The sequence below is a fragment of the Myotis yumanensis genome, unplaced genomic scaffold, assembly GCF_028538775.1.
Source record: "Myotis yumanensis isolate MYYU_CA2020_CCGP unplaced genomic scaffold, mMyoYum1.0.hap1 SCAF_1, whole genome shotgun sequence".
NCBI lineage: Eukaryota > Metazoa > Chordata > Mammalia > Chiroptera > Vespertilionidae > Myotis > Myotis yumanensis.
Window position 1 is genome coordinate 7,359,401 of NW_027223752.1, and position 23,880 is coordinate 7,383,280.

At 60.5% G+C, this 23,880-nt stretch overlaps 1 protein-coding gene across 9 annotated transcripts in view; it reads right to left on the minus strand.

Annotated features, from left to right (window-relative positions):
- Window positions 1-23,105, minus strand: part of LOC139009094 (brain-enriched guanylate kinase-associated protein-like) — a 38,854-nt gene extending 15,749 nt beyond the window's left edge. For 3 of the 9 annotated variants that reach the window (XM_070413135.1, XM_070413118.1, XM_070413110.1), the window contains exons 1-2: window positions 23,028-23,105; window positions 4,153-4,181 (exon numbers count right to left, since the gene is read on the minus strand). In XM_070413135.1, the coding sequence (XP_070269236.1) occupies window positions 4,153-4,181; window positions 23,028-23,069 (71 nt within the window). In that variant the 5' untranslated portion in view covers window positions 23,070-23,105. Of the gene's footprint in view, window positions 1-2,890; window positions 2,997-4,152; window positions 4,182-4,337; window positions 4,411-23,027 lie in introns of those variants that run through there. The other 6 variants (XM_070413091.1, XM_070413082.1, XM_070413143.1 and 3 more) reach the window with 4 other exon arrangements.
- Window positions 23,106-23,880: the final 775 nt, after the last annotated feature.

Sequence of the window (23,880 nt, forward strand, 5' to 3'; positions counted from 1 at the left end):
ATCCCAGGTCTGGATGCATACGGGAGGCAGTGGATCAATGTTTTGTTTCTCTCTCTACCCTTTCCTCTTTCTCTAAAATCAATGAACATGTCCTTGGGTGAGGAGGGGAAAAAAGTAAATGCCTAAAACATCCAACAGAAGTAAAAATAACTCTGTTCATCAGAGGACCATTTCCAGAGTGAGAAGCAAGCACACAGCAGGAGGTGCATTTGCCAGACGTGTAATTGACAAGGACCCGCTGGAGAACTCCTGCAGATCAACAGGACAACCTGAAGGGCAAAACTGCAGACCCCACCCAAGGGGAAACCCAAACAGGCAGCAACCCAGGGAAGCGCATCTCCCGCCGCAGCCAACAAGCGGGTCCCAGCCCACACCTGGCAGTGCCCAGTGCTGGGAGGCTGTGGAGACCCAGGAACTCCAAGTACTGCTGAGAGGGGGACAGGCAGCAGCACCCAGGAGAGTGTGGCCTTATCTTCTAAAGATGCCCTGTGCCCCCACAGGTCTGCTCTGGGGTACACCCCAGATCTGTGTTCCCCAGATCACCTGGACGGAGAGCTCCATTCTCAATGGTGCGGGCTGCAAGCTGCCCAGACATCCATCAATGAATAAACACAATGAAATAACTCCACTCACACATGCCGTCCCCCAGGACAGCCATCAGTTAAGGCTCCCCGCACCAAGGACTCTCGCAAACAAGACATTTTGGTGAAAAAGTGCCTGAATACCCTGGTTGAAAGACTCCACATCCGTGAGGTTCCAATCCAGCCTAGGGAAACTTTGTGGGGCAGGCTGACTCTCCCAGGTGGCCGAACCGGGAAGAAAACAGGACAGCGTATCATGGGAGTCAGGGCGCCTGAGACCTCAGGGGAGCTGGACCCGGGTGTGATTAGGGCAGGGTCTGGGGGGCTGGCAGCGTTCAACTTCACCCGGGTGGTGATCACCCTGAACTTCACGGGTCTTGATGACTTTTTCTGTATGCTTATCACAGTTCACAACTTTGGAAAAATTCTATTTGCGGGGGCAGGGGAGGACTCATGCCGGGCATAGTTCTGGGTCTCCGAACACCTTCTGAGTCCCAGGCGCCACGCGAGGCGACTGACCGGCTTTCCTCCATGACAGAGGGGGGACTGAAGCCTACACAGAGGCAGGAGCCTGCCCTAAGGGCACGGAGCAGACAGAGTGGCCACGGCGGGGGGTGAGGGCAGAGGGACCCGGTGCAGAGGAAGGCAGAGGAGGGGATTAACTTGGGGATTAGAGGCGCAGCTGGCGGCTGGGACTTGCTAGTATCTGCAAACACAGGCGTGGCGCTGGAGGAGTGTTCCCAGCAGCCGGAGGGAGGGTAGCTGAGGGAGGGAGGGAGGGGCAGGGAGCGCGCGCAAGAGGCTAGAGCAGCCGGCGCCAACCAGCGGCCCTCGGACCACTCGCGCGGGTCCGTGACTTGCGAAAAGTTTGGCGACCGCTGCGCTAGAGCACAGGTGGCCAGACCTGGAGGAGCCCTACTGTGTGCTAGCCCTTGCAAGGTACTGGGGCTGGAGAAATTAAAGAGTCAGACCCAGCCCGTGATTGCAATGGGGCGGGCAGAGGACACTCCAGGTGGCACGGAGAGCCCCAGGGACCGCCACTCCCCACCCTCACCTGTCTCCCCGAACACATCCTGCTTCCTCAGCGCCCCAGGTCTTTGCACCTCTTGGAAGGCCCATCCTGTCTGTCCTTGCAAACTCCTATTCTTCCTTCAATTCTGGGCTCAAGTGTCCTTGCTGCCAGGAAGCCCACCTTGATTCACCGGGCCAGTGTCCCCAGCCTGGGACCCCTGGGAGGATTTGTGGATGAGACTGTGTCCCTGCTGTGAAAGGCTGACCTGGGTCTTGCTGTGTCTCACGGGGGAACTTGGTACACAGAGGGGGAATGAGCCCACCTGGGGGTGAGCGGCCAGAGGATCACAAAAGTCACAGAGAAAAGGTGAGAGGGAGGACAAATAGTTTGTCCCATGGACAAGAAGGCAGGTAGGAGGTCATTCTGGGCAGAGGGAATGGCAGGAGCAAAGGCGGAGAGAGCTGCGTGAGGGTGGCAGCTTGTTTGGGGCTCAGAAGGGGGACTCCAGTATGGGGTGGGGAGCGGCAGTGGGGGATCTGAGCTGAGGGGCCGGGGCGGAGAGCGCCGCTGTATATCTGCCCACACAGGGAGTTGCCCAGGGCCCCGATGGCATAGCCCTTTTGCTCATTCAGATAGCATTTAACTGGACCCTGGCAGGAGCAGGGCTGGGGTAGGGGAAGAGCGGGGTGGGTGGGTGGGGCAAAGCGCCTACCCTCTCAATTCAGAGCCCAGATCTGGCCGGCGATCCACAGAAACCGCAGTCTAGGGGCGGGAGGCAGACCCCGCACAGGACCCTCAGGACCCCTTCAGCTGGACCCCCAATGCATCTCCTGCCTGGGGAACCCACAGTCCTGTGGTTCTGATACCCGACGGTGAACCTCTGCGGGGGGGGGGGGGGGGGGGGCTGCCAGGTCCCAGGGAGGGGGTGTTTGCACAGTAGCTCATGTCATCCCCCCATCAGTCCTGCATGGTGGGGGTGATTAGGGCGACTGCTTTACAGATGGGGAAACTGAGGCTGGGCTATGTCTCTGTCCCAATTACTCAGAAAGCAAGGATGGGTGCTCAGGAGTGTTGGCTGGGCATGGAGATGGGGTGGGGGAGAGAAAGAGAACCATGGAGCCCCCACCCCCAGGCTAAGGCAGCCATGCGAGGCACCACCCTACCCCCCCAACCCCCCGCCGCCTCCAGTGTCCAATGAATGCTATCTTTTGCTCAAGTCCCAGCGGTCCCCTTCCCCATATGGACCCCAACCCTGGTGGTGGGGGGGATTGGTGAGATGACAGCCAATGTGGGGTACCTGGAAGGTCCCTGGCTTGAGCTCCTCTGTGTAGCCAGAGCCAGGGCTGTTGTTCTTGGGGTTTCACCAGCCCGGCTGGACCTTGGCCATGACAGGATGGACCTGGCTGACAGACATCAATCAGCACTCTCACCTAGCAGAGGGGACCCCTCCTCCCAGCCCAGGACAATGGGTCCCGGCTCTGTGGGACCCACAACGGAGGGGGGAGTGCGGGGGGGGGGGGGGTGCTGCACTCCAGCTCAGCGGCCAGGAGGTGGCCCTGCTCTCTGTCCAGTTGGGGGCTTCTGTGCGCGACCACCTGTCCCCAGGCACCCACCGTCAGTCACCTGGGAGCCCTGGTCTCTTTGCCCATAGACCCAGGAACCTGCCCTGGTACAAGCCTGGGCTCTGCTGGGTGTCCGCCCCTTGGGAACTGGGGGCCCCCCCGGGACCTAGAGTCTTCTGCAGGGATGCCAATCTGGCCTTGGGGAGGGGGGACAGACCCAACGAGCCGGGCTGATGGTGCCGAAACCCGGTGGCCAGAGCTGGGTCAGCTGCCCACACACGCCTTGGCTCAGACTCCGGAAGGAAAACACAGGAGGGCTGTTCCCAAAGTGGGGGTCAGGGTGGCCCCGGGAAGTCTCGGAGGAAGTCATGAATATGCAAAGCGGCTGCTCGCTGGCGGCCGCGGAAGCCGGAAGGGAGCGGGGAGCGCGCGCGGGCTCAAAGTTAGCGCCGAGGCGGCGGCGGCGCGGCGCGGCGTGGGGGACGCTAACCGGACGCCGCCGGCCGTCGCGGGATTCCCCCAAAATGGCTCCAAGACCGGACTGCCGTGGTCAGCGGCGAGGGCTCCGTCCTCCGTCCCCGACCCCGTCCCCACGAGGCAGAAACTTAAAAGCGTCGAACCGGGAAACTGTCCGTGTGGCGTGGGGGGACTGCCGGCGCCGGAGACCCGCGTGTCACGGCGGGAGCGGAAACCCGGAGGGTCCCGGGGGACGATCGAGGATGCGGGTCGGGGGCGCGGGACCGCGGAGGCCGCCGGGCCCTGGTTGCGCACCCCCTCTCCCCGCCGCAGTGGCCCCGGTCCCGCCGAGGGGTCCCCCGCGAGGGCGCCCCGTTTGCTCGCCGCGCACACACGCACCACGCACCGCACCCCGGCCGGCCCCAGCAGGCGCTCGGCGGGCGCCCCGGAGAAGCGCTCCGGCGCCGCCCGGCCCCCCGCCTCCCGCCCCCACCCCGGCCCGGTCCGCGGGCGAGCCGCCGAGCGGAAGGCACTCACTCACCTGAGTTTGTCCATGTCTGCGGCAGAGGCCTGCGAGAAACCAAAGAGAGGGTCAGCGGGCGGGAGGCTTGCGCTCGGAGCCCGCCGGGTGCAGCCGGGCACCGCGGGCACCGGCGGGCGCGGCGGCGGGGCAGCCCGCGCGGCTCGCGCGGTGGGGAGCCCGGCCCGTGCGACCCCAGTCCTTACCAACGGCGGTCCGGGGACTCCGTGGGTGCGCGGGGCTGCTGCCGAGTAACAGGTGAGCCCCGCCGGGCTGCCGCGCTACCCGGCACGTAGGTCCGCCCCCCGGGCGGACGAAGGCACTGGCCTGGGGGCTCCGGGCGGCACCATCCGAGGACCTGGCATGGTGCGACCCGGAGCGCTCCCGAGCTTGCCAGAAAGAGGGGGAATCCAAGTCGGACCCGTTAAAATAAAGTGGCCGCGGCCCCCGCGGCTCGCATCCCCCCACCCCCCGCCCCGCCCGTTAACCCTTCCAGGCCCGCGCTCCTCCCATAGGAAGCGGCGCCGGCATCTCAGGATCCCGAGTAGGAGAACGTTCCGATCTGGAAACTGGGAGCCATCCCGGATTGCAGGACCCGGCGCTCGCAGAATCCGAGGGGGATGGCACTCGGGACCCAGACCCCTCAACCGGGGACCCCGCTGCCCTCGGATTCTGAGGTTCCAGGCCTGGCCCGCCCCTCCCGGCTCCGGGGATTAACCATTGCGCGGCCGACTCACCCGTGGGGCTCCCTGCAGGACTTGCGCAGACCCGCGAGCGAGCGGCTTGGAGACCCTCCCCACCTACCCCTGCGCAGCCGGGCAGCCCCTCCGCACCGGGCGGGGGTCCCCACCGGTGGCCGTTAACCCTGCGCGCGCCGCCGGCGGGCGGCCCGGGCAGGATCGCACTTCCTGCGCCAAGCGGGGGGCATGGGGCTGTCTCTCCATCACTCGGGAGAGGCCGCACCCGGGGGCTTCACCCCGTCTTTCCGCGCCATGACTGGCGTTAAACGGGACGGGGACTGAACCCAGGGACCGCGCGACACACCTGGGAAGACTGATTACTGCCCATCCCAGCCCCTTGCGCCGCGTCCGCCGGGAGCGCGCTTCGCTCTGGTCCGGGCCCCACGCCGCCTCCCCCACCGCCCCGCCGAGTGAGGGCGCAGCCAGGCTGTCAGCGCCGAGCTGGGGAGCTGGGAAGCTGGGCCCCGGGGCCTCGGCCAGGATCGGCCACCAAATCCCCGGGTGCCCGGGCAGGCCTTCCCGGGACGCCCCCGGCCTCAGTTTCCTCACCCGCAAGCTGTAGTGAAGAGTAAGGGGAAGTGGGCAAAGCTCTCTGCTGCCAGCGAGCGCCGCGGGCTGCGAAGGGGCTGGGGTGGGGGGAGCAATTTCAGAAAAACCGGACCCACGAGGGGCCCCTGACTGGCAGCCAGGCGCAATCTCCCACACTCTGAAAGTTTCTGAGATGGAGAGCCTGGGCCCTCTCCGCGTGCGCTCCCCCCACACCGTGTTGGCTGCTCAGCCCACCCTTCCCCACCCCTCTGGACCCCCCAGGCCCACCTTTCCCACGTCCACATCACCGTGCTCAGCTCACAGGGTCCCAGCATACAGCAGGCGCGCAATAAACACGGAAAATGCATGTCTGGATCCCCCAACACCGTCGCGTATCTTTGCCTGCCGCTTCCCTTCAGGTTGAGTTCCCGGAAGGAGTCCTGTCCCTTCTCCAGGGCCCCCCCACAGCGCCCAGCGGGCCTGGCCTCCCCCTGGCCAGCACGCAGGGTGGGAGGAGCCGACGGTTCCGGAGTCAGCCCCAAGCCGGTTCAGGCCCAAACCAAGTTCAGGGGCTCCTTCAGCCACCCCAGGGGCGGATCCTCACTCATTCATTAGCCCTGGACTAAGTTCTTGGGGTTGGGAGCAGGCAGCAAAGGAGATGAGCCCCGTCTCCAGAGACTAATGGCTGAGAAATGAAACCCTACTCCGGGAGTTTCATTCCCGGGAGACCCCAGGCAGCAGAAAGGCAAAAATAACAATAAACCCTCCCCTCACCCCTGGCAGTTCATAGCACTGTCCTGTGGGGCACAGGGCCGTGGTCAGTCCCTTCTGGGGAAGAGGAAAGCAGACGGGGAGAGGAGCCAGCTGGGCCTGGACCCCGTCCTCAGAGGCCTTTCCCATCGGGAGGCTCGGGACATCCTTCATGTCTCCAGTTGCCTCAATCATTCACAGTGAATGACCTGCCAGGGAGTTTGTCTAAAATTAATAAGAATGTATTAAAATTTAATTTTAAAAATCTAGCATCAATTATTTATATTGAGTATTTCAGCTCTTCTAAAAGGCTGTCTGGGAATTTCCTCCCAAGAAGGGCCTCCAGGAGAGGCTGTGAGTTGCCCCGGTGGCAGTGGTGAGGGGCTGGGGGCGGGCAGGGGAGGAGATAAGAAAGGGAAGGGGTCCCGCCTTGGTACCTTGGCAGCCCCTCCCTTCACTCTGCTATCTCAGAAGCTTGACTCTGGTGCTGACTTCTCAAATTCTGCCCAAACCCAGGCCCTTACTCTTAAAAGCCACCTCCTCCAGGCAGCCCTCCAGGAGACTCAGTGGAGTTGTTGGGTTAAAGCTCCTACACCACATGTGCACTCCCTGGGGCAGGGCCTGGCTTTCCCCATGTGTCCAGGGCTAGCTCAGCACCTCACCCAGGGGGTGGGGGAGTGTACATAAAGCTCTGGATGTGTGAGTGCTAATGGGCAGTGTGGTTGCATGTGTGTGTATGTGTGTGTGTGGGGGGGGAGCTTTCTGGGGAGGTGCTATGCCTTTGGCAATGGTCTTGGTGTTGGGGCCAAAGCCCCACATTCAAGTCTTAACTCTGCAGTTCATAACCAAAGGATCTGGGGATGTTCCTGAGATGCCCTTTGTATGGATGAGGAAACCAAGGCCAGACCATGGAATGCCTGGCTCAAGGGCCCCTGAGGCTAGCTGAGGGCTGCCTGTGGGCTGAGCAGAGAAGGCTGGGGCCCTGCCTGGGTCTCAAGTCACTATAGGAGGAGGGCAGGCGAGGGTGGGGACCATGAGTACAAGGGGCCGGTGGGATGCCCAGGGTCTTCAGGGTGAGATGATGGGGCAAGAAATACCTTAGGCCCCTTGTGCTCCCTCCAGGACCCCAAGAAAGTGGGATCCAATGCTCTCCTGGCTCAAGTGGAGCATAGGCGGGCACGTTGGGTGCTCTCAGGGGGACAGTGTCCCTCCAGTCCACCCCATAGTCATAGCCCGATGCCTATTCCTGCAACACACCTGTGACCTCATCACTGTCTGCCCTAAACTCACCCAGTGCCCCCTCCGGGGGGCCCAGCCCCTCTGGGTGGTCCGAACCAGTGACCACCTTGGTTTCCCAACATCACCCAAGTCCTGCTATCTCCTCCCTCTTTGTCTTTGCCCATGCTGGTCCCCTCCTCCCGAGGTCTGCCCCCTCCCACACCCTGAGATCTACTCTCAGCATCCTTCTGACCACCACGGTCTCATCACTTTCCTCCTGCAACCTGCTTCCTTCCTTATTCCCTGCATGGCTCGGAGCTTCAGGAGGGCCACCTGGGTCAGAAACAGGCCCGTCCATCCTCAGTCCACCTGTGCCGCTCCCAGCGCAGCCTTTGACCCAGCTACGGAACTCAATCCCATTTCATCCTCACTGAGACTTTTTGAGGTGGGTCTTATGATCCCCATTTTACAGATGCAAAAACAGAGCCTCCACGAGGCAAACCCCTGCAGCTTTCATGCAGGAGTGTGATTTGGGGCCAGGGGCTCTTGTCCCTCCTCCCGTGGGTACCTGGGCACTGTGACTGATGCACACAGTAGGCACTCCCCAGAGGCGACGCAGGGTGGCAACTCCGTGCCGTCAGTCAGGCCTCAGGGAGGGGTTGGTGAATCCGAACTCAGCCCCTCACTTGGCGCACACTGGCCACCTCGCTGGTCCCAAGCTCACCCAGCTCAATCCTGCCCCAGGGCATTTGCATGGTTGGGCCTTCCTTCTCTGACCACTCATCTGAAGTAGCCCCACCCCCACCAAATGACTTCTCATCACACCCCATCTCTGGTCATTTGCCTGTCCCCACCCTGATCCCAACCCAGCACTATAGAGGACCCCCAACAGCAGGGTCCCGCTGTTTAGGCCATTCTGTCTAAACCCAGGACCTGGCCTGGAGGCCTCCAATGGCAGGCGGGGGGCGGGGGGGGGGGGGGGGGGTGATGGCTGAATGAACGCAGTTGCTCTTAATCCCCAGCCAGAGGCACCTGGCTGTGGAACAGTCCTACTCTCATAGCCCCGTCACACGCATCGTTCCCAACTCACCCCTGCTCCCCTCTGACCCGGTGCTCCCCAAACTCACGAGGCACCCCGCCTGGTGGTACCCAGAGCCCTGCCCGGGGAACCCCCTCTGTGGATGTGGGGTCTACTGAACCATCTCCTATGCAGCTGTGTGGCCTCGGGTAAGGCTCATAGCCTCTCTGAGCTCAATCCCTCGCCTAGGAGGATGGCACATTTTCAAAGGCCATTGCGAGTGACAAGGTGGGCACGTCTGTAAGGGATTGTCTCAGGAAAGGGCTTTAAAGGACTGAGGTTGTTCCGAGAGCCAGCCTTCTCATTTAACCACCTGGGATGGACACCTCCTAAGATGCTCACACAACTCCGTGCCTTCCCCATTCATTCAGCAAACATCCACGGTGCGCCCGCTTCCAGGGGATTTAGCAGGGAACAAACTAGAGGACGTTCTCTGCTTTCACGGTGCCGACATTCTGCAGGGGGAGACAGATTACAGGAGACACAGTGAAGCGTCCCTCCGCCCCAGGTGTCTGCTGGGAGAATCTTCGGAGAAGGAGGGGAGGGTGGGGGCCGCGAGCCGCTATCCACAGGTTAGTCAGGATGACATGTGAGCAAAGCCTGGGGAGCTGCTGGGAGGGGCAGGCCCTGGGGGTGGGGTGCCTCATGAGTTTGAGGAGTACCCGGTCACCAGTGGGGAGCAGGGGCTGAGCGGGGGGCTTCAAGGGGCCTTGGCTTCCATCTTAAGTGGATCGGAAGTCCCCGCAAGGCCGAACAGGGGCATAATGCATCACGCTGCTGAGTGGCGGACACACGAGGGGCAGGCGCGGGGCCTGCCTGAGGAGTCCAGCTGGAGGTGCCTCAGACCCAAGCGCGTGGGAACCGGAGCGGGGGGCGGGGGAGATACCCTACAGACTAAGGTGGGTGCAGAAGAGCCATCCAAGTGACAATGAGTGCTTGGACCCGAGCAGCTGGAGGGGGTGAGATCAGAGAGGCTCAGGTCCAGAGAGGTCTATTACGTGTCCGGCAGGGACAGCGACCAGGGTGGGTGCCGGGCTGTGCATTCAGAGGAGGGTCCAGAGATGAATCTGGGAGTGGTCAGCAGAGAGACAGCACGTAAAGCCACCACGCTGGAGGAGCCTGCCACGGGAGGGAGCGCAGATGCGGAGGGAGGACCAGGGGCTCTGGAGGTCAAGGTTCAGGGAGGGGGCAGAGCAGCCATGGAGACCAGGGAGCCGGCAGGGAGGCAGGAGGAGAGCAGGCGCTTCCAGGGGGAGGGAGGGGCCCTCAGTGTCACAGACTGTCATGGGGGAGAGGCCGGCCTCAGGTCCCAGAGCGGGTCCACAGGGCTCGCGTGGGCTGGACACACAGTGGGTCACCCACCACCACCTTAGTGGCAAGACCGGGGTGAGCTGCGGGGCTCTCTGCGGGTGACCAGCGGGAGGGGGTGAGCACCTGCCCAATGTCATCCAGCCAGTTGGGGACCTGAGCCCAGGCCCTGGTCTGAGGGGGTGCCACTGTGCCACTCCCTGCCCGTGGCTCTCCGTGGCCTCTGCAGGTTCCAGCTGGGTGGGGCTGCAGACGGGCTAGTTCGGCGGCTGCAAACTGGCCCCCGGAGCTAAATCTGGCCTGCCAGCATGTTGTATTTGGCCTGAAAGAGGGTTTTAACTTTTTTTGAAAAATATTGGAGCCAACATTTAAAAATTGGGAGAGTTTACACTTTCAAATCTGTATTTTTGGCTTCTACTGAGATTTTGGAAGATCTGGCAACTTCTGCCCACATTCCCATGTGGAAGCAGTTGGGGAGCGAGGAGCAGCTACCTCCCCAGAGATGGGAGAGGCACCATCCGACACCTAAGCTTGTCCTGCAGATGGGAGACTGAGGCCTTGTCAAGGCCATTCAGTGGAGAGCCCCTCAGACAGAATCCAGCCGTAGCTCCGGGCACTGCCAGGCTTCGCACTGGGGTCTTGTCACAAATCCCACCCTGGCTGCTTCAGAGCCCCAGCCTGCCTCTCCTTCCACGACCCTGGCCCAGTCCTTCCCACTCTCTTCTTCGGACCCTTTTGTTCACAGGAAATGGCTCGCTTGAGCCATTCACAATATAGTATGAATGAGCCTTGGTTCCAGGTCTGTGGACAGGGAGAGATGGAGTCCCAGAGACCTTCTACAGTGGTTTCTCATCTGCTGGACAATGAAGAGGGGGACCAGGGTCACCCATGGCCACTCAGCCACACGGGCAGAGACAGGACGGAAGTCCAGGGCCCTCCTCTGGTTCATAGCTTTCGGGTTGATGACTGGACACCAGGCGTCTGCCCTGCCTCCCCAAAGCTTCACCTGCACCCTGGGAACTATCCTGGGGACACAGGCTTGTGCAGGGCAGGAGGCACACGGGAGAGGGGCCACCATTGTCTTCATTGCCATCATCGTCCCAGTGACTGAATTTCTACTGTGCACCAGGCACCTTCAACCTTCACCAATGACCTCTAACCTCACCCCCACCCATGAGACTCGGAGGGAGAGGTGGCTTGTCCGGGTTCACTGAGCCAGGGCACAGCCCAGCCAGGGCCCTGTGGGCTCAGCTCTCTGAGCCTCAGTCCCCGGTCTGTCAATGGGCCTGGTTCATCGCTCTCTCTCTCTCTTGTTTTGAGTATTTGAAATGAGGCTGGTGCTGAGGGTGTCCACAGTAGGTGCCTGCCATGCGATGTGGCCCAGCGGTGGGGGTGGGGGTGGGGGTGGGGGGTGGGGGTGGGGGTGGGGGTAGGTTTGGGGCTGTTACTCTTTGGGAAGAACATTCCCAGCCCCCCCCTCCCCCCCCCCACACACAGAGCGCCCCAGGCCCAGCTGTCCCCGTCCCCGGAGTGAGTCTGCGTGGCGTGCAGAACAGAGCAGCCGAGGGGTGGGGGTCCCAGATCCCCAGGCCCTTATTCGGGAGGCAGGGGACACGATGCTTATTGGGTTCCTGCCGGACGTTTTCCCTCTGACAAGGCAAAGGGAAAATCACGACCCTCTACTTCCTTTTCACTACCTGGGAAACGGAGGCCCAGAGGGGGTGGGTGACTTGACTAAGATCACACAGCACCCAGCAGACCCTTGAGCTGAGAACTCCGGGGGTGCTCTGAGGCCTGGGGGTCAGAACACTAGTAAGTTGTCAGCAAGTATCAGCTGTATCTTGTCACAAATCCAGCAAGTATCTCACCCAGGATTTTGTTTTTAAAACAACCCACCCACAGGGAAGCCATTCTGGGAGGGGCCTGGTCGAGATCCCACCAACCTGGCCCTGTGGCCCCCACCTCAGTCCTGTGCTGGGAGAAGTTGGGAAGGGAGTACGGGGACCGGGGCAACGTCATGGACAGCCCATGAGGACCCACCCCGGCCTCAGGGGACACGGATGTTCTAGGGGATCGGAGGTCAGTGCCGAGGTTGGGGTACCAGCACGTGGGGTGCGGCGGTCCTGACGCTCGGCAGAGCTCCATCCCCAGGACAACGGAGGTCTCGCCGAGTCGCCTGTCTGAGGCCCAGTGTGTATGGCAGGGGGTGCCGAGGTGCTGAGACCCGGGCCAAGCCCAGACTCCCCAGGGCTGTTTTCAACCCCATGAAATGGGGACGTGGACCACCTCGCTGCCTGACAGACCGTGACATCCTGCCTCAGGCGGAGGTGTCTGGTTCAGGTTGTCGGGGGGATGATATGAAATCCGGCGGAACCCTCCGAGGGCTCTGCCAGCGCGCGGTGCTGTTATTGCTATCGCTACTCGGGCACACTCAGTCCTGCTCGCCCCGGAGCCAGAATCTCACCTTAGAGATTCATTCTTTCGGCTCAGGTCTTTCCTGTTGCAGAGATTATCAAAGGGGTGTGGTGCAGGTGCTCTGAGGGAGGGAGCCAGGACCAGGACTGGGGGGAAATGGCACGTGGAGGGGCGGGGAAGGGGCCTCAGCAGACTCTGGCCGGCTGCTTGCTGAGGATGATCTGGGGCTGAGACTCACCCGGCTCGGAGGCTGCACAGGGGAGGCAGCCAGGCCTCCCTGCTCTCCGCTGCTCATGTGTGTCCCGCTGGTCTCCACCGCCTGGCTGGACCCCAATCTGCCTGCAGCCTCGGCCGTCACCTCTGAGGACGGCTGGGGGCTCAGGGCCAGGGTCCTCTCTGGGGCTGCAGCTCCTGGGAGGGGCTCCTGGGCTAAGCCTGGGCCTCGCTCACCAGGGGAGGGCTCTGGGCTGCGGCCTCGGGGCCCCCGGAAGGCCTCCAAGGTCCCCGGGTCCAGCACCTGCACAGTGACCTCATCCAGGAACCTAGAAAAAGGCAGCCTGGCCTCCCGGCGGCGGTCCAGGCGGGCGAGGGGGCCGCTGGCAGGCTCGCCACCAGTGCTTGGGGGCTTGGGGGTACACGGCAGGCTAGGCGATGCCCGTGTCTCCTCTTGGCCAGGCCATGCTGCCCAGCTGGGGCCAGACATCTGGTTCTCAGGGTTCCCAGCTGGGCTGGGGCTAGGTCTGTGGCTTTGAGGGCCCTCTCTGCATGCTCCCTCCCTGGGGGCTTGGGCCCTGGGCTCCATGAGGGGGCCATGGCCATCCTGTCTGCGGCTGCTGGGGTCAGGGCCCCGGGCCTGGGAGCTGGCCCCCGACAGCATCTTCCTTAGTCAAGCCTCTGCCAGTGCCTCCCTGACCCCACTTCTCTCCTCTCACAGGGCCCTCTCTGGCCATCCCATCCCTCACTGACTGTCCAGCTCCCGCCTGCCCATCGATCCACAGAGCACGTGGCAGGAGAGCCTCCCGCCCCCTAAATTGATTCTCACTAATCGTGTTCGGGGCTCGGGGCTTAGAAAGTGCTAGAGAGGACAAGGTCGAGTCCTGGGCTCTGCGACTGCCTGGGGAGGCAGCCTGCACGAATGAGCACCTGCTGTATACAGGAGCGGCCCTGCCTGCCTGGGGAGGCAGCCTGCACGAATGAGCACCTGCTGTATACAGGAGCGGCCCTGCCTGCCTGGGGAGGCAGCCTGCACGAATGAGCACCTGCTGTATACAGGAGCGGCCCTGCCTGCCTGGGGAGGCAGCCTGCACGAATGAGCACCTGCTGTGTACGGGGAGCGGCCCTGCCTTGGGCCTCACACACTCCAGTATCTCCTCGTCTCTCCTGCCAGGTGCGGTGCTGGGCGCAGGGACAGGCTGAAGGCAGGGCCTGAAGGAGGGAGGCTGTGGAGGAGGCTGCTGGTGGCCCACTGTTCTCCCATCCTTCCTTAGTAAAGAGGCCTCATTTTATTCTGGAAGGCAAGTCACCTAGCTAAAAACAAACAAAAAACACTGCATTTCCCAGGCTCCTTTGCAGCCAAAGGGTAGCCAATAAGATATCAACAGAATCTGTGGGGCATGACTTCTGGGAGAACTCTGTAACAGGGATCAGGCAGCTTGCCTGTTGCCTTTTTTGCGCCCACTCCCCAGCCTCCTGCTTCTTATCTGGAACAGGGAAGTGATGGTTGGAGCTGTTACAGCTCTACGGCACCACGAGGCAAACTTGTACAGAAACCATATGTAAACATAGGAGGAGCAGAAAGACAAGGGAACCTGGGCTCCTCGCGACCACTGAGTCGGCACACCAGTGCTATATCCCGGCCCCTGCCTCCGGACCCTCGTTAACCGGAGAGGAGTAATCCCATCTTGTTTAAGCTACGGTCCTATCCCGTCTCCGTCACTAGCCACTATGTGCAGTTCCTCAGGGGTAACCCGGGGATAGGTGAGGACCAGCAGCTGATGATGCTGAAGGTAGAGCTAACCAGGGATAGGTGAGGACCAGCAGCTGATGATGCTGAGGGTAGAGCTAACCCAAGATAGGTGAGGACCAGCAGCTGATGATGCTGAGCGTAGAGCTAACCCGGGGATAGGTGAGGACCAGCAGCTGATGATGCTGAGCGTAGAGCTAACCTGGGGATAGGTGAGGACCAGCAGCTGATAATGCTGAGGGTAGAGCTAACCAGGGATAGGTGAGGACCAGCAGCTGATGATGCTGAGGGTAGAGCTAAACCAGGGATAGGTGAGGACCAGCAGCTGATGATGCTGAGGGTAGAGCTAACCTGGGGATAGGTGAAGACCAGCAGCTGATGATGCTGAGGGTAGAGCTAACCCAAGACAGGTGAGGACCAGCAGCTGATAATGCTGAACGTAGAGCTAAACCAGGGATAGGTGAGGACCAGCAGCTGATGATGCTGAGGGTAGAGCTAACCCGGGGATAGGTGAGGACCAGCAGCTGATGATGCTGAGGGAAGAGCTAACCAGGGATAGGTGAGGACCAGCAGCTGATGATGCTGAGGGTAGAGCCTTCAGTACATGGGGCCCGGGGAAGAGTTAGGTGGGGAGCTAGGTGAGGGAGTTAACCCAGAGAAGCGCCAGAGCCAGGCCTGGGCACTTCTTCCTTTGTGTGAAGGGAGACGGCCTGACTCCTGGCATCCCGGGAGCCTGGGGTCCAGGCAGAACTCCTTCCTGGGACCTGGCTGCACGAGCCAAAGGAAGGCTTGCTGGGGGGCAGGGGAGGGGCAGCCCCAGACATGGGCTGGCCAGCTGGTGGCCTCCACCATCCCTGCTTGGAGCATGGCCGAGGCTTTGCTTGGCACTGCCAGCTCATGGCTGTGCCCCTGCCCCTGCCCACCTGGCTGTGCCTAGACACCTTAAGTCAAGTGCTAGGGACCCCCTCTTTGCTGGGCTTAGCTGCACATCTCTCTGGATGACCCTCAGCACCCTGACTGAATGTCTGAAAAACTCCACGAATTCAGCTGCCGGAGACAGGACTGGGAGCTGCCTGGGCCCCTCCCTCTCCGTCTCCCCTGACCCCACCCCTAACTACCAGGCCCCGGGGATTCAGCTCTTCTTAGATGTCCTTACCTCCCTACATCCCCACCGTCAACCCTGCAGGTTCCGGGTGCCACCAGGTCTCACCTGCAATCACCCCTCCTGGGGCCCCTGACCCTTTGCTGGTTCAGCTCAGTTCATGCCTCACGCCTACCCGTGTGAACTTCTGAAATCTCAGACCGGATGACCAGACCGTGTCACACTTTCATATGCTCTGCAAGGCCCAGACGGCCCAGTGTCCTCTGTCTCTGCTACTGTGCACCTTCTCCCGAAACTCCCATCACATTCCTGAACGGTGCGGAGCTCTGTCTGCCACAGGGACTTCGCACTTGCCGTTCCCTCTGCCAGGGGCACTCGGACTCCCTGTCTCCTTACTCTCCTTCTCATCATCTAATTCTCAGGGCCCCAGGTCAATAGCCTGACCCCTCCCACCCCCCAGATTAGATCAGAGACCCCGGCAACAGCCTCTTATAACCCCTGGTCTCATACCACAGCCCCCAACTGGAGTTAATATGCTTGTGACCATTTGTTTATTATCTGTGTCCACTCTGTCCCAGCTCTCTGCACAGGGCCTGGCACATAGTAGGTGCTCAGTAAGCAGCTCTTGAATGGCTGTGTAAGTGAATGTATCACAGGTCCAGGCTGTCGGCTCCCAAGCTCTTCCCAGCTGGGTGTGGCCCTCCCGGGAGGGATCCCAGGCTCCTGGGAATGCACAGTGTCCCTCCCACCCCTGCACTCCCCTGATGGCCACCCCTTTACACCTGGACAGCCCCCTCCGCAGCAAGAGCCATCCAGCCCCTGCTCCATCACCGTGGGAACAGGACTTGGAGACAGGCAGATTCAAGGTCAAACACCACCCTAGCACCCCAGCAGGACCTTGGGCAAGTCACCTCCCCTCCTCACTGTCATATAGGGACAGAGCAATCCCCAGCCCACAGGCAGTAGTGGAAAATGGTGCAAGAGAGCACGTGCTGGGTGCCTTCAGCAAGGAACCTGGCACCCAGTAGGACCTCAGGTCAGGGCTCCTTAGCACAAGGCTCTGATTTGTCTATTCCTTAGCATGTGTGGTCACAGGAGTGTTCTGGGGGCCTCGGCCAGCTGGTCCTCTGAGCCTCTCCCAGAGTTGCCGACTGCATCAGACAAGTTCCCGGCTGCATCAGACAAGTTCCCGTTGTCATAACAACCCACTGGCTCTCAGCCGCCTGGGCCAGAGGCCCTGGAGGATGCTGTCGGCTGCTGCGCTCGCAGTCTGGGCCTGCTCACCTCTTGCAGCCTGGGCTGCCTCTCTTGGCCCAGCAGCCCTGCCTCTTGACTCATCTGTTTCAGCCCCTTCCCGAGCCCTACTGTGTGCCATGATCCGTGCTGGGCATGTACCTGCATCGTCACCCGAATCTTCATCCAGCCCTGGGAGGTGGGGCAGCTGTGACCTCTGTTTTGTGCTAAAATGAAGCAGAGTCTCAGGGAGGTGACGTGACTTCCCCGAGGTCACATGGTTCAGATGCAGCAAACCCAGGATGGCCACCCCACGGGTCACGCACTCACACCTCGTTTCCTCCTAGGCCTCCCTCAGCCTCTCCATCACCGCCTGTTTGGCCCGTCCCCCACTCCCCCACCCTTTCGGGGGATGAGCCCTGAGAGAGGAGGGACACTGCTGCCATTGCCTCCTGGGGCTGGACCGGGAAGACCTGGCAGAGATGGCACGCTGGGCATCTGCAAAGACCTCTAAGCCCCACCTCCTTTCATTCTCCTAAACGTAATCCCTAAACTGGGAATTGCTACTGGTTCACAGAGGGGGACGTGGGCTCTAAGGTTACTGCCTGATGCAGCCAACACCACAACGGTGCTGGGCGGCCCAGCATGGAGCCTGGCACGTAGTAGGAGCTCAGGTCAGGGCTCCTTAGCACAGGGCTCTGCACTGTCCATTCCCTAGCATGTGTGGTCACTGGAGTGTTCTGGGGGCTCAGCCAGAACACTCACTCATTCCTGTGCGGAGCTGTCCATTACCACCCCCTTTTCCAGACAAGTACACTGAGGCCTGGGAATCCTCACACTTGTGCTTTGAACCACGCTGCCTCCTCACTTCTGGAGAGTTCCACGCTGGCCTGAGACCAAGGGGGTCACAGGCCTCAGCTGTGTCAAGTCCCCACATCCATTCACATGCACGTGCGTTCCAGACGTGCTAGGAAATCCCCCCAGACAAGGAAGTCCCTCAGGACTCCCTGCTGATCGCCGGTCTCTACAAGGCACTACACCTCGGTGTTATCATCCCTCAGGGTGTCCTCCAGCCCTGCCTCCCTGCCACACTATCGGGTACCAGCATCTAGGGCAGGGGTGGGCAAACTTTTTGACTCGAGGGCCACAATGGGTTCTTAAACTGGACCGGAGGGCCGGAACAAAAGCATGGATGGAGTGTTTGTGTGAACTAATATAAATTCAAAGTAAACATCATTACATAAAAGGGTACGGTCTTTTTTTTTTTAGTTTTATTCATTTCAAACGGGCCAGATCTGGCCCAAGGGCCATAGTTTGCCCACGGCTGATCTAGGGAGTAAAGATGTCCCGATCATCCGACCAGCCAGCCATCCCTGTAACCATCCATCCGTTGGCATGTACCCGTTCATGCTTCAGTGCCTCCGTTCATGTCTGAACCTGCCATCCATTGGCATGCATTCACCCGTCTACTCATCCTGTCATTCCTGTATCCATCCATCCATCCACCGGTCATCAACGTATTCACCCACGTATCCAGCCCTCTTAGTTATATCTAGTATCCATGCCTCTGGCTGTCTGTCCGCAGGTGCATCCACCCATACACATGTGTCCATTCGTGCACTGGCCCACCTCCCATGCCCTGTGTCTGTGCATTTAGGAACAAATGAGACCTTTCCTGGATGGCACAGTGGTACAGGCGACAGGGCCTTAGGCTGGTTTTTTTTCTTTTAAAGCTATATTTTTAAAAACTGATTTTAGAGAAGGAAGAAAGAGGGAGAGAAACATCAATGATGAGAGAGATTCATGGATCAGCTGCCTCCTGCATGCCCCACATTGCGGGGATTGAGGCCGAAACCCAGGCATGTGCCCTGACCGGTAATTGAACCGTGACCTCCAGGTTCATAGGTCAAGGCTCAATCACTGAGCCATGCCGGCCAGACTGACCCTGGGCTGTTTTTGATTCTGCAAAAGTGGTAGCCCATTTGAGATGCTCTGAAGTTGCCAATTCTGGGAATAACCGAGCTCTCTGACGAGTGTCAGGTCAGGCTGAGACAGTGGGGGTGTCCTTCAGACCCCAGCACACCAGGGGCTGACCTGAGGCACCTACCTTGTTGTGGTGGGAGAGGGGGCGCCCTTGCCACTCTCCACACGTACTGTTCTTGATGACATGGGGAGATGGGGCCATCAGACATGTGTCCTGGGCAGATGACTGCAGAGGTCAGCAAAGGAGAAATGTCATTGAGATGACTAAACTCACTGCCTCCCTTGGAATAGAGAAGGACTGGATGTCCCCTAGAATTTAGAGTAGGGGTCACAACCCAAAGGCCTCCGAGGCCAGGCAGATCAATGTGGGAAGCAGATTGGTTAGGTCTGCAGGAGGCTGTGGAGGGATTGCCCCGCTAAAGGGCTGGTGGCAGCCCTACCCGGTTTGGCTCAGCGGACAGAGTGTGGGCCTGCGGACTGAAGGATCCCAGGTCGGATTCCGGTCAAGGGCACATACCTGGGTTGCCAGCTCAATCCCCAGTAGGGGGCGTGCAGGAGGCAGCCAATCAATGATTCTCATCATTGATGCTTCTCTCTCTCTCTCCCTCCCTCTCTGAAATCAATTAAAAAATATTTTTTAAAAAAATAAAGGACTTGACATATGTAATACTCTTTTTAATACTTTAAGCAATAAAAAATAAATAAATAAAGGGCCCTAACCGGTTTGGCTCGGTGGATAGAGCGTCAGCCTGCGGACTCAAGGGTCCCAGGTTTGATTCCAGTCAAGGGCATGTACCTTGGTTGCGGGCACATCCCCAGTGTGGGGTGTGCAGGAGGCGGCTGATCGGTGTTTCTCTCTCATTGATGTTTCTAACTCTCTGACCCTCTACCTTCCTCTCTGTAAAAAATCAATAAAATATATATTTTTTAAAAAAATAAAGGACTTATAGCCACTCAACCTCACAATGGTTGCCACATGAGGATGTGAGTACAGTGTTACCAGGTTTATTTAATTTTTTTCTAAAATATTAAATACTAGCCATTCACTCTTCCTGTATCCACCCATTCACCCATCATTCCTATACCATCACCTTATTGATATCATTCAAGTCCCCATCCATCCACCCTAGCCCCACGCATTGACTACATCCATTTAGCCTCCATCCATTTCCTCACGTCTCTATCCATCCATCCCTTTATCCATCTGTCTGCTGGCATCTACCCATCCATTTTAGATCTCCTACCCATTCCTCTACCCATCTTGCCATTTGTGTCAGAAATCCATCCTCCCTTCTGTCAACCCACCCTTGTATCCATCGCTGGAATCTTGTTCTGCTTATCCAGTCAGTCCTCCATCCTTATCCATGCCTCCATCCATCCTCTCATCCATCTCCATTCATCTTGCCACTATGTCCTCCCATCCGTCTACTCCTCTAGCTTTCTATCCATCCATCCATCTATCCATCCATCCACTGATCTGTCCTGCTTCATGCCCCCCATCATCGTCCATCCGTCCACCACGATCCCCCTCAGCCCACCCCACACTGCTCCTCCACCTGTGTGCCCCCTAATCCCCGCACATACCACCCATAGCGAGACTGGAACTTTCCATGTCCTTCTTCCCCAGGCCAGGCCCAGCTCCATCCCTGACTTGGTTCAGGGCTTGCTAATGGAGCAAGTGACTGCTGTCCCCTGTCCTGGCTCAGAGCTGGGCTCTAGCTGATCCCCACCCCAGGAAACCCTCAGGGGCTGCTGCACTGGCCTCCAGATTCATGACCTGCTGGGGTTGTGGCCACTGCTGGGTCCCCTTCATGGCTGGAGGGCAGGAAAAACCAGGAACACCTACCACACTGGTCAAGGTCAGTGTCTCCTGACAGACTGTGAGCTCTGGAAGGGCAGGGTCGTCCTCAGATTCACCTAAGCGGACCCAGTGACTGGCGCTGAGTGGGGTGCATGGGGAGAATATGCGGGTGAATGCAGAACTCATTCACTCACTCATCCCAGCTCTGGCCAGCTTCTGCCACCACGGCCTGCCCTCTGTGCCTGTTCTCAGGCCATGGAAGTCAAGCCTTGGACTGTGAGAGGTGTTGAACCCCAGACACTGAGCCCACAGAGGGGTGGGGCCTTGCTCAAGGTCACACAGGGAATCAGTGGCAGAGGAAGAACTGGAATCCAAGATTGCAGCCTCCCATCCACGCCCCTCCCCCAGGCTAGAGACCAGTTCTGGGGCAGGAGGAGCCGGGGCAATTCTAGACAACACAAGAAGCCTTGGGGTTACTCCTGGTTTTGTCCTGGGGATCTTCACCTGATTTGAGGGGAGAAACCACTGTTCCCTACCTCTTGGCCTTGCCCTTGACCTCCACACTCCAGCAGGACTGAGCCTCTTCTGGTCCCTGCACTCTTGCCCTCACCCCCAGGCCTTTCCCTCCCATCCACCCATCATTCATTCATCCATTCATTCCTCGATTCCTTCATTCATTCTTCATGTCCTTAAGGGCCTATAGCAGTGGTTCTCAACCTTCCTAATGCCGCGACCCTTTAATACAGTTCCTCATGTTGTGGTGACCCCCAACCATAAAATTATTTTCGTTGCTACTTCATAACTGTAATGTTGCTACTGTTATGAATCGTAATGTAAATATCTGATACGCAGGATGTATTTTCATTGTTACAAATTGAACATAATTAAAGCATAGTGGTTAATCACAAAAACAATATGTAATTATAAATGTGTTTTCCGATGGTCTTAGGCGACCCCTGTGAAAGGGTCGTTCGACCCCCAAAGGGGTCGGGACCCACAGGTTGAGAACCGCTGGCCTATAGGAAGAGAGGAACTACTTCCAAGTGGTGCCATGGAGATGATGTGGGACAATGGTTATACTAGACCTGGCACATAGTAGGTGCTCAATAAATGGCAGCTATTGTGGGCCCGACCCTGGCCCAAGAGGCTTTGAGAGTAGATGGGCTCCTGTTCCAGACTGTCTGGCTCATTTCCTCTCCCTGACCTGGAAATGTCCCACTCCCTGCCCATCCCATGTGGCCGAGGCTCCAGGCAACCCTCGGCTTTTCCACTCAGTCTCAGGTGCGCGCAGCTCCAGGTTCTGATGATCAGAGGAACACAGATTGCGGGAATCGAAGTATAATAGCTCAGGGAGGGTCCTCCTCACAGCCCGGCGGACCCTCGCCCCTCACCGGCGTGCTGAGCAGCCGGGAAGATGCCGCATCTGCCACCCTGCTCGCTTTCCTGTGCCACCCTGATTACAGTGAGAGTCGGGGAAATTAAAGGTTTGCGGGACGCTGCCAGGGCCCGCGCCGCCGCCGCCTCCCCTCCCTGCGCAGCACAGATGCCAGGCAGAGCCGCCTCCATCAGCCACTTGCCCCAGCCGGCAGTGCCACACGCCACAGTTTATGGGGGGCTTTCTCCAGCAGCCCTCGCTGGCCCCAGGAGTGGACAGGGCCTCTGCTGTGTTGGTGGATAGGCAGACTGGGACCCAGGGAAGGGAAAGGGCCTGTCCGTGGCCCCCAGGGATCAAGGCATTGGACTAAGAAGGAGCCAGGCCAATGGAGACCCTGCCTGCCCAGTGGCCCAAGGCCTCACCCCTGGCCTGCAGGCGGGCCAACCTGGGCCACCCAGGGCTCCACATTGCCAGGTGCTCCTCATTGTCACTCCACTCACTCTGGGTGCAGACTCTGCTCCTGTCCTGCTGCTCAGGAGCCTCCGGGATGTCACCCACACTGCCCCCGAAGGGGTGGGGCCCAGGCAAGGAAGGAAATACCACTAAAACTGTCAGGAGGCGGAAACCCTGGGGCAGACATGCCCATCCAAGTGCTGGGAGGGTGAGCGGGGGTTCAGGGAGGCTGAGTACCCGAGCTGAGCGGCCCTGGGCCAGCCCTCGCCCCCCTGAGCCTGTTTCCTCTCTTGTAACGGAGGAGATGGGCAGCACCTGCCTTGCAGGTAGTGCATGAGAAGGAGGGTGTGTGGGGCTGGCGCTCCCACTCGCTGCAAAGGCAACATGAACCAGCCCTTGGTCCAGCCCCCTCCGGGCTCCTCAGCCTTCCCGGGGAGCCTGGGCCCCCCAGAGCCGGCCTGGCCCTGCTCCTTCCAGGGCAGGGCAGGTAGAGGCCTACCTGTCCCTGGGCTACCTGCACCAGGCAGCTGAGGGCCCTAGATTCCCGAGCCTCATCCTGGCCCCGCTCCCACCCTCCCTCCCTCCCTCCCGCCGCAGAGGCGCGCGCGGTGGGGGCCGAGGACCCCGCCAATGGGACCCGGGCGCGGAGACGGGCCCCTCCGGGGCAGGACGGCGCGCGGAGGCCCAGTGCGGGCCCCGCCCCTAGATCCCGGCCTCCCCGCGCGCGGGCCGCTGCTCCCGGGCCGCGGAGCGTGCCCGGCGGGGCCCAGGCGCACCGACACGGGAGGGGGCGCCGCGGGGAGGGCGGGGAGGCGCGGGAGGCTGGCCCGGCGCCCTGGGCCCGCGCCTGGGTCGCCGTGCAGAGCCCGCCCCGCGGCGTGGGTAGCCCCGCCCCGCCAACGCGCCGGCGCCGTGCCGCGCCCTCCCGGCTCGGCTCGCAGGTACTCACCGCCCGGCGCAGGCGGCCCGGCCGCCGGCCGCCCGTCCACATGGCCCCGGGGCCGCGGCCGCCGCCGCTCCCGGCCGCCGCCCTCCTTGCCGAGGCCGAGCGCGCCCGCAGCCGGCGCGGCCGGGGCTCCCCTGCCCCGCCCGGCTTCCCGCAGGGAGCGCCCGCCCCCCGCCCCCAGCCCGGCTCCCCGCCAGCCCCGGCCCCGCGCAGCCGCGGCTGATTCCGCGGCTCCCCCCGCAGCAGCGTCCCACCGGGACACCCTTGGGGGGTGCGGGGCCTGACCCAGGCAAGGGGTGCCCAGTGGGCGCTGGAGCCGTGGAATGGCGGCTGGGCAGGGAATGAATGGACCGTGTGTGCATGAATGGCAGAGCGCATGAATGAATGAGTGCAGGCCTGAGGAATGAATGAATGAATGAGGAATAAATGCACGAGGGGACTTTGAATGAAGGAGTGACTGGGTTAAAGCTGGAGGTCCTTAGTCCTGACCTGTCCAACCAATCCATCCACCCATCCCTCCATCTGCCAACCTATCCATCCATCCACCCATCCATCCATCCACCCATCCATCCATCCATCCATCGATCCGCCAACCTATCCATCTATCCATCCATCCATCCCCTCAGCATTTACTGGACACCTCTGCTCCAAGTCCTGGGGATATGGCAGCCCCTGCCCTCCCAGAGCTCACATATTACGGAGGTAGAAACCTTGGCCCGGCCAAACTACCCCTCTCCACGCTTTGCTCTGCCCCACCCCCAGTCGGTGGCTCCCTCCATCACCACAGGTGCCTGAGGGGGCTTCTTCTCTCCCTGACCTAGTGTATCTGGACCAGGGTGGTCAACTGACAGGTGGG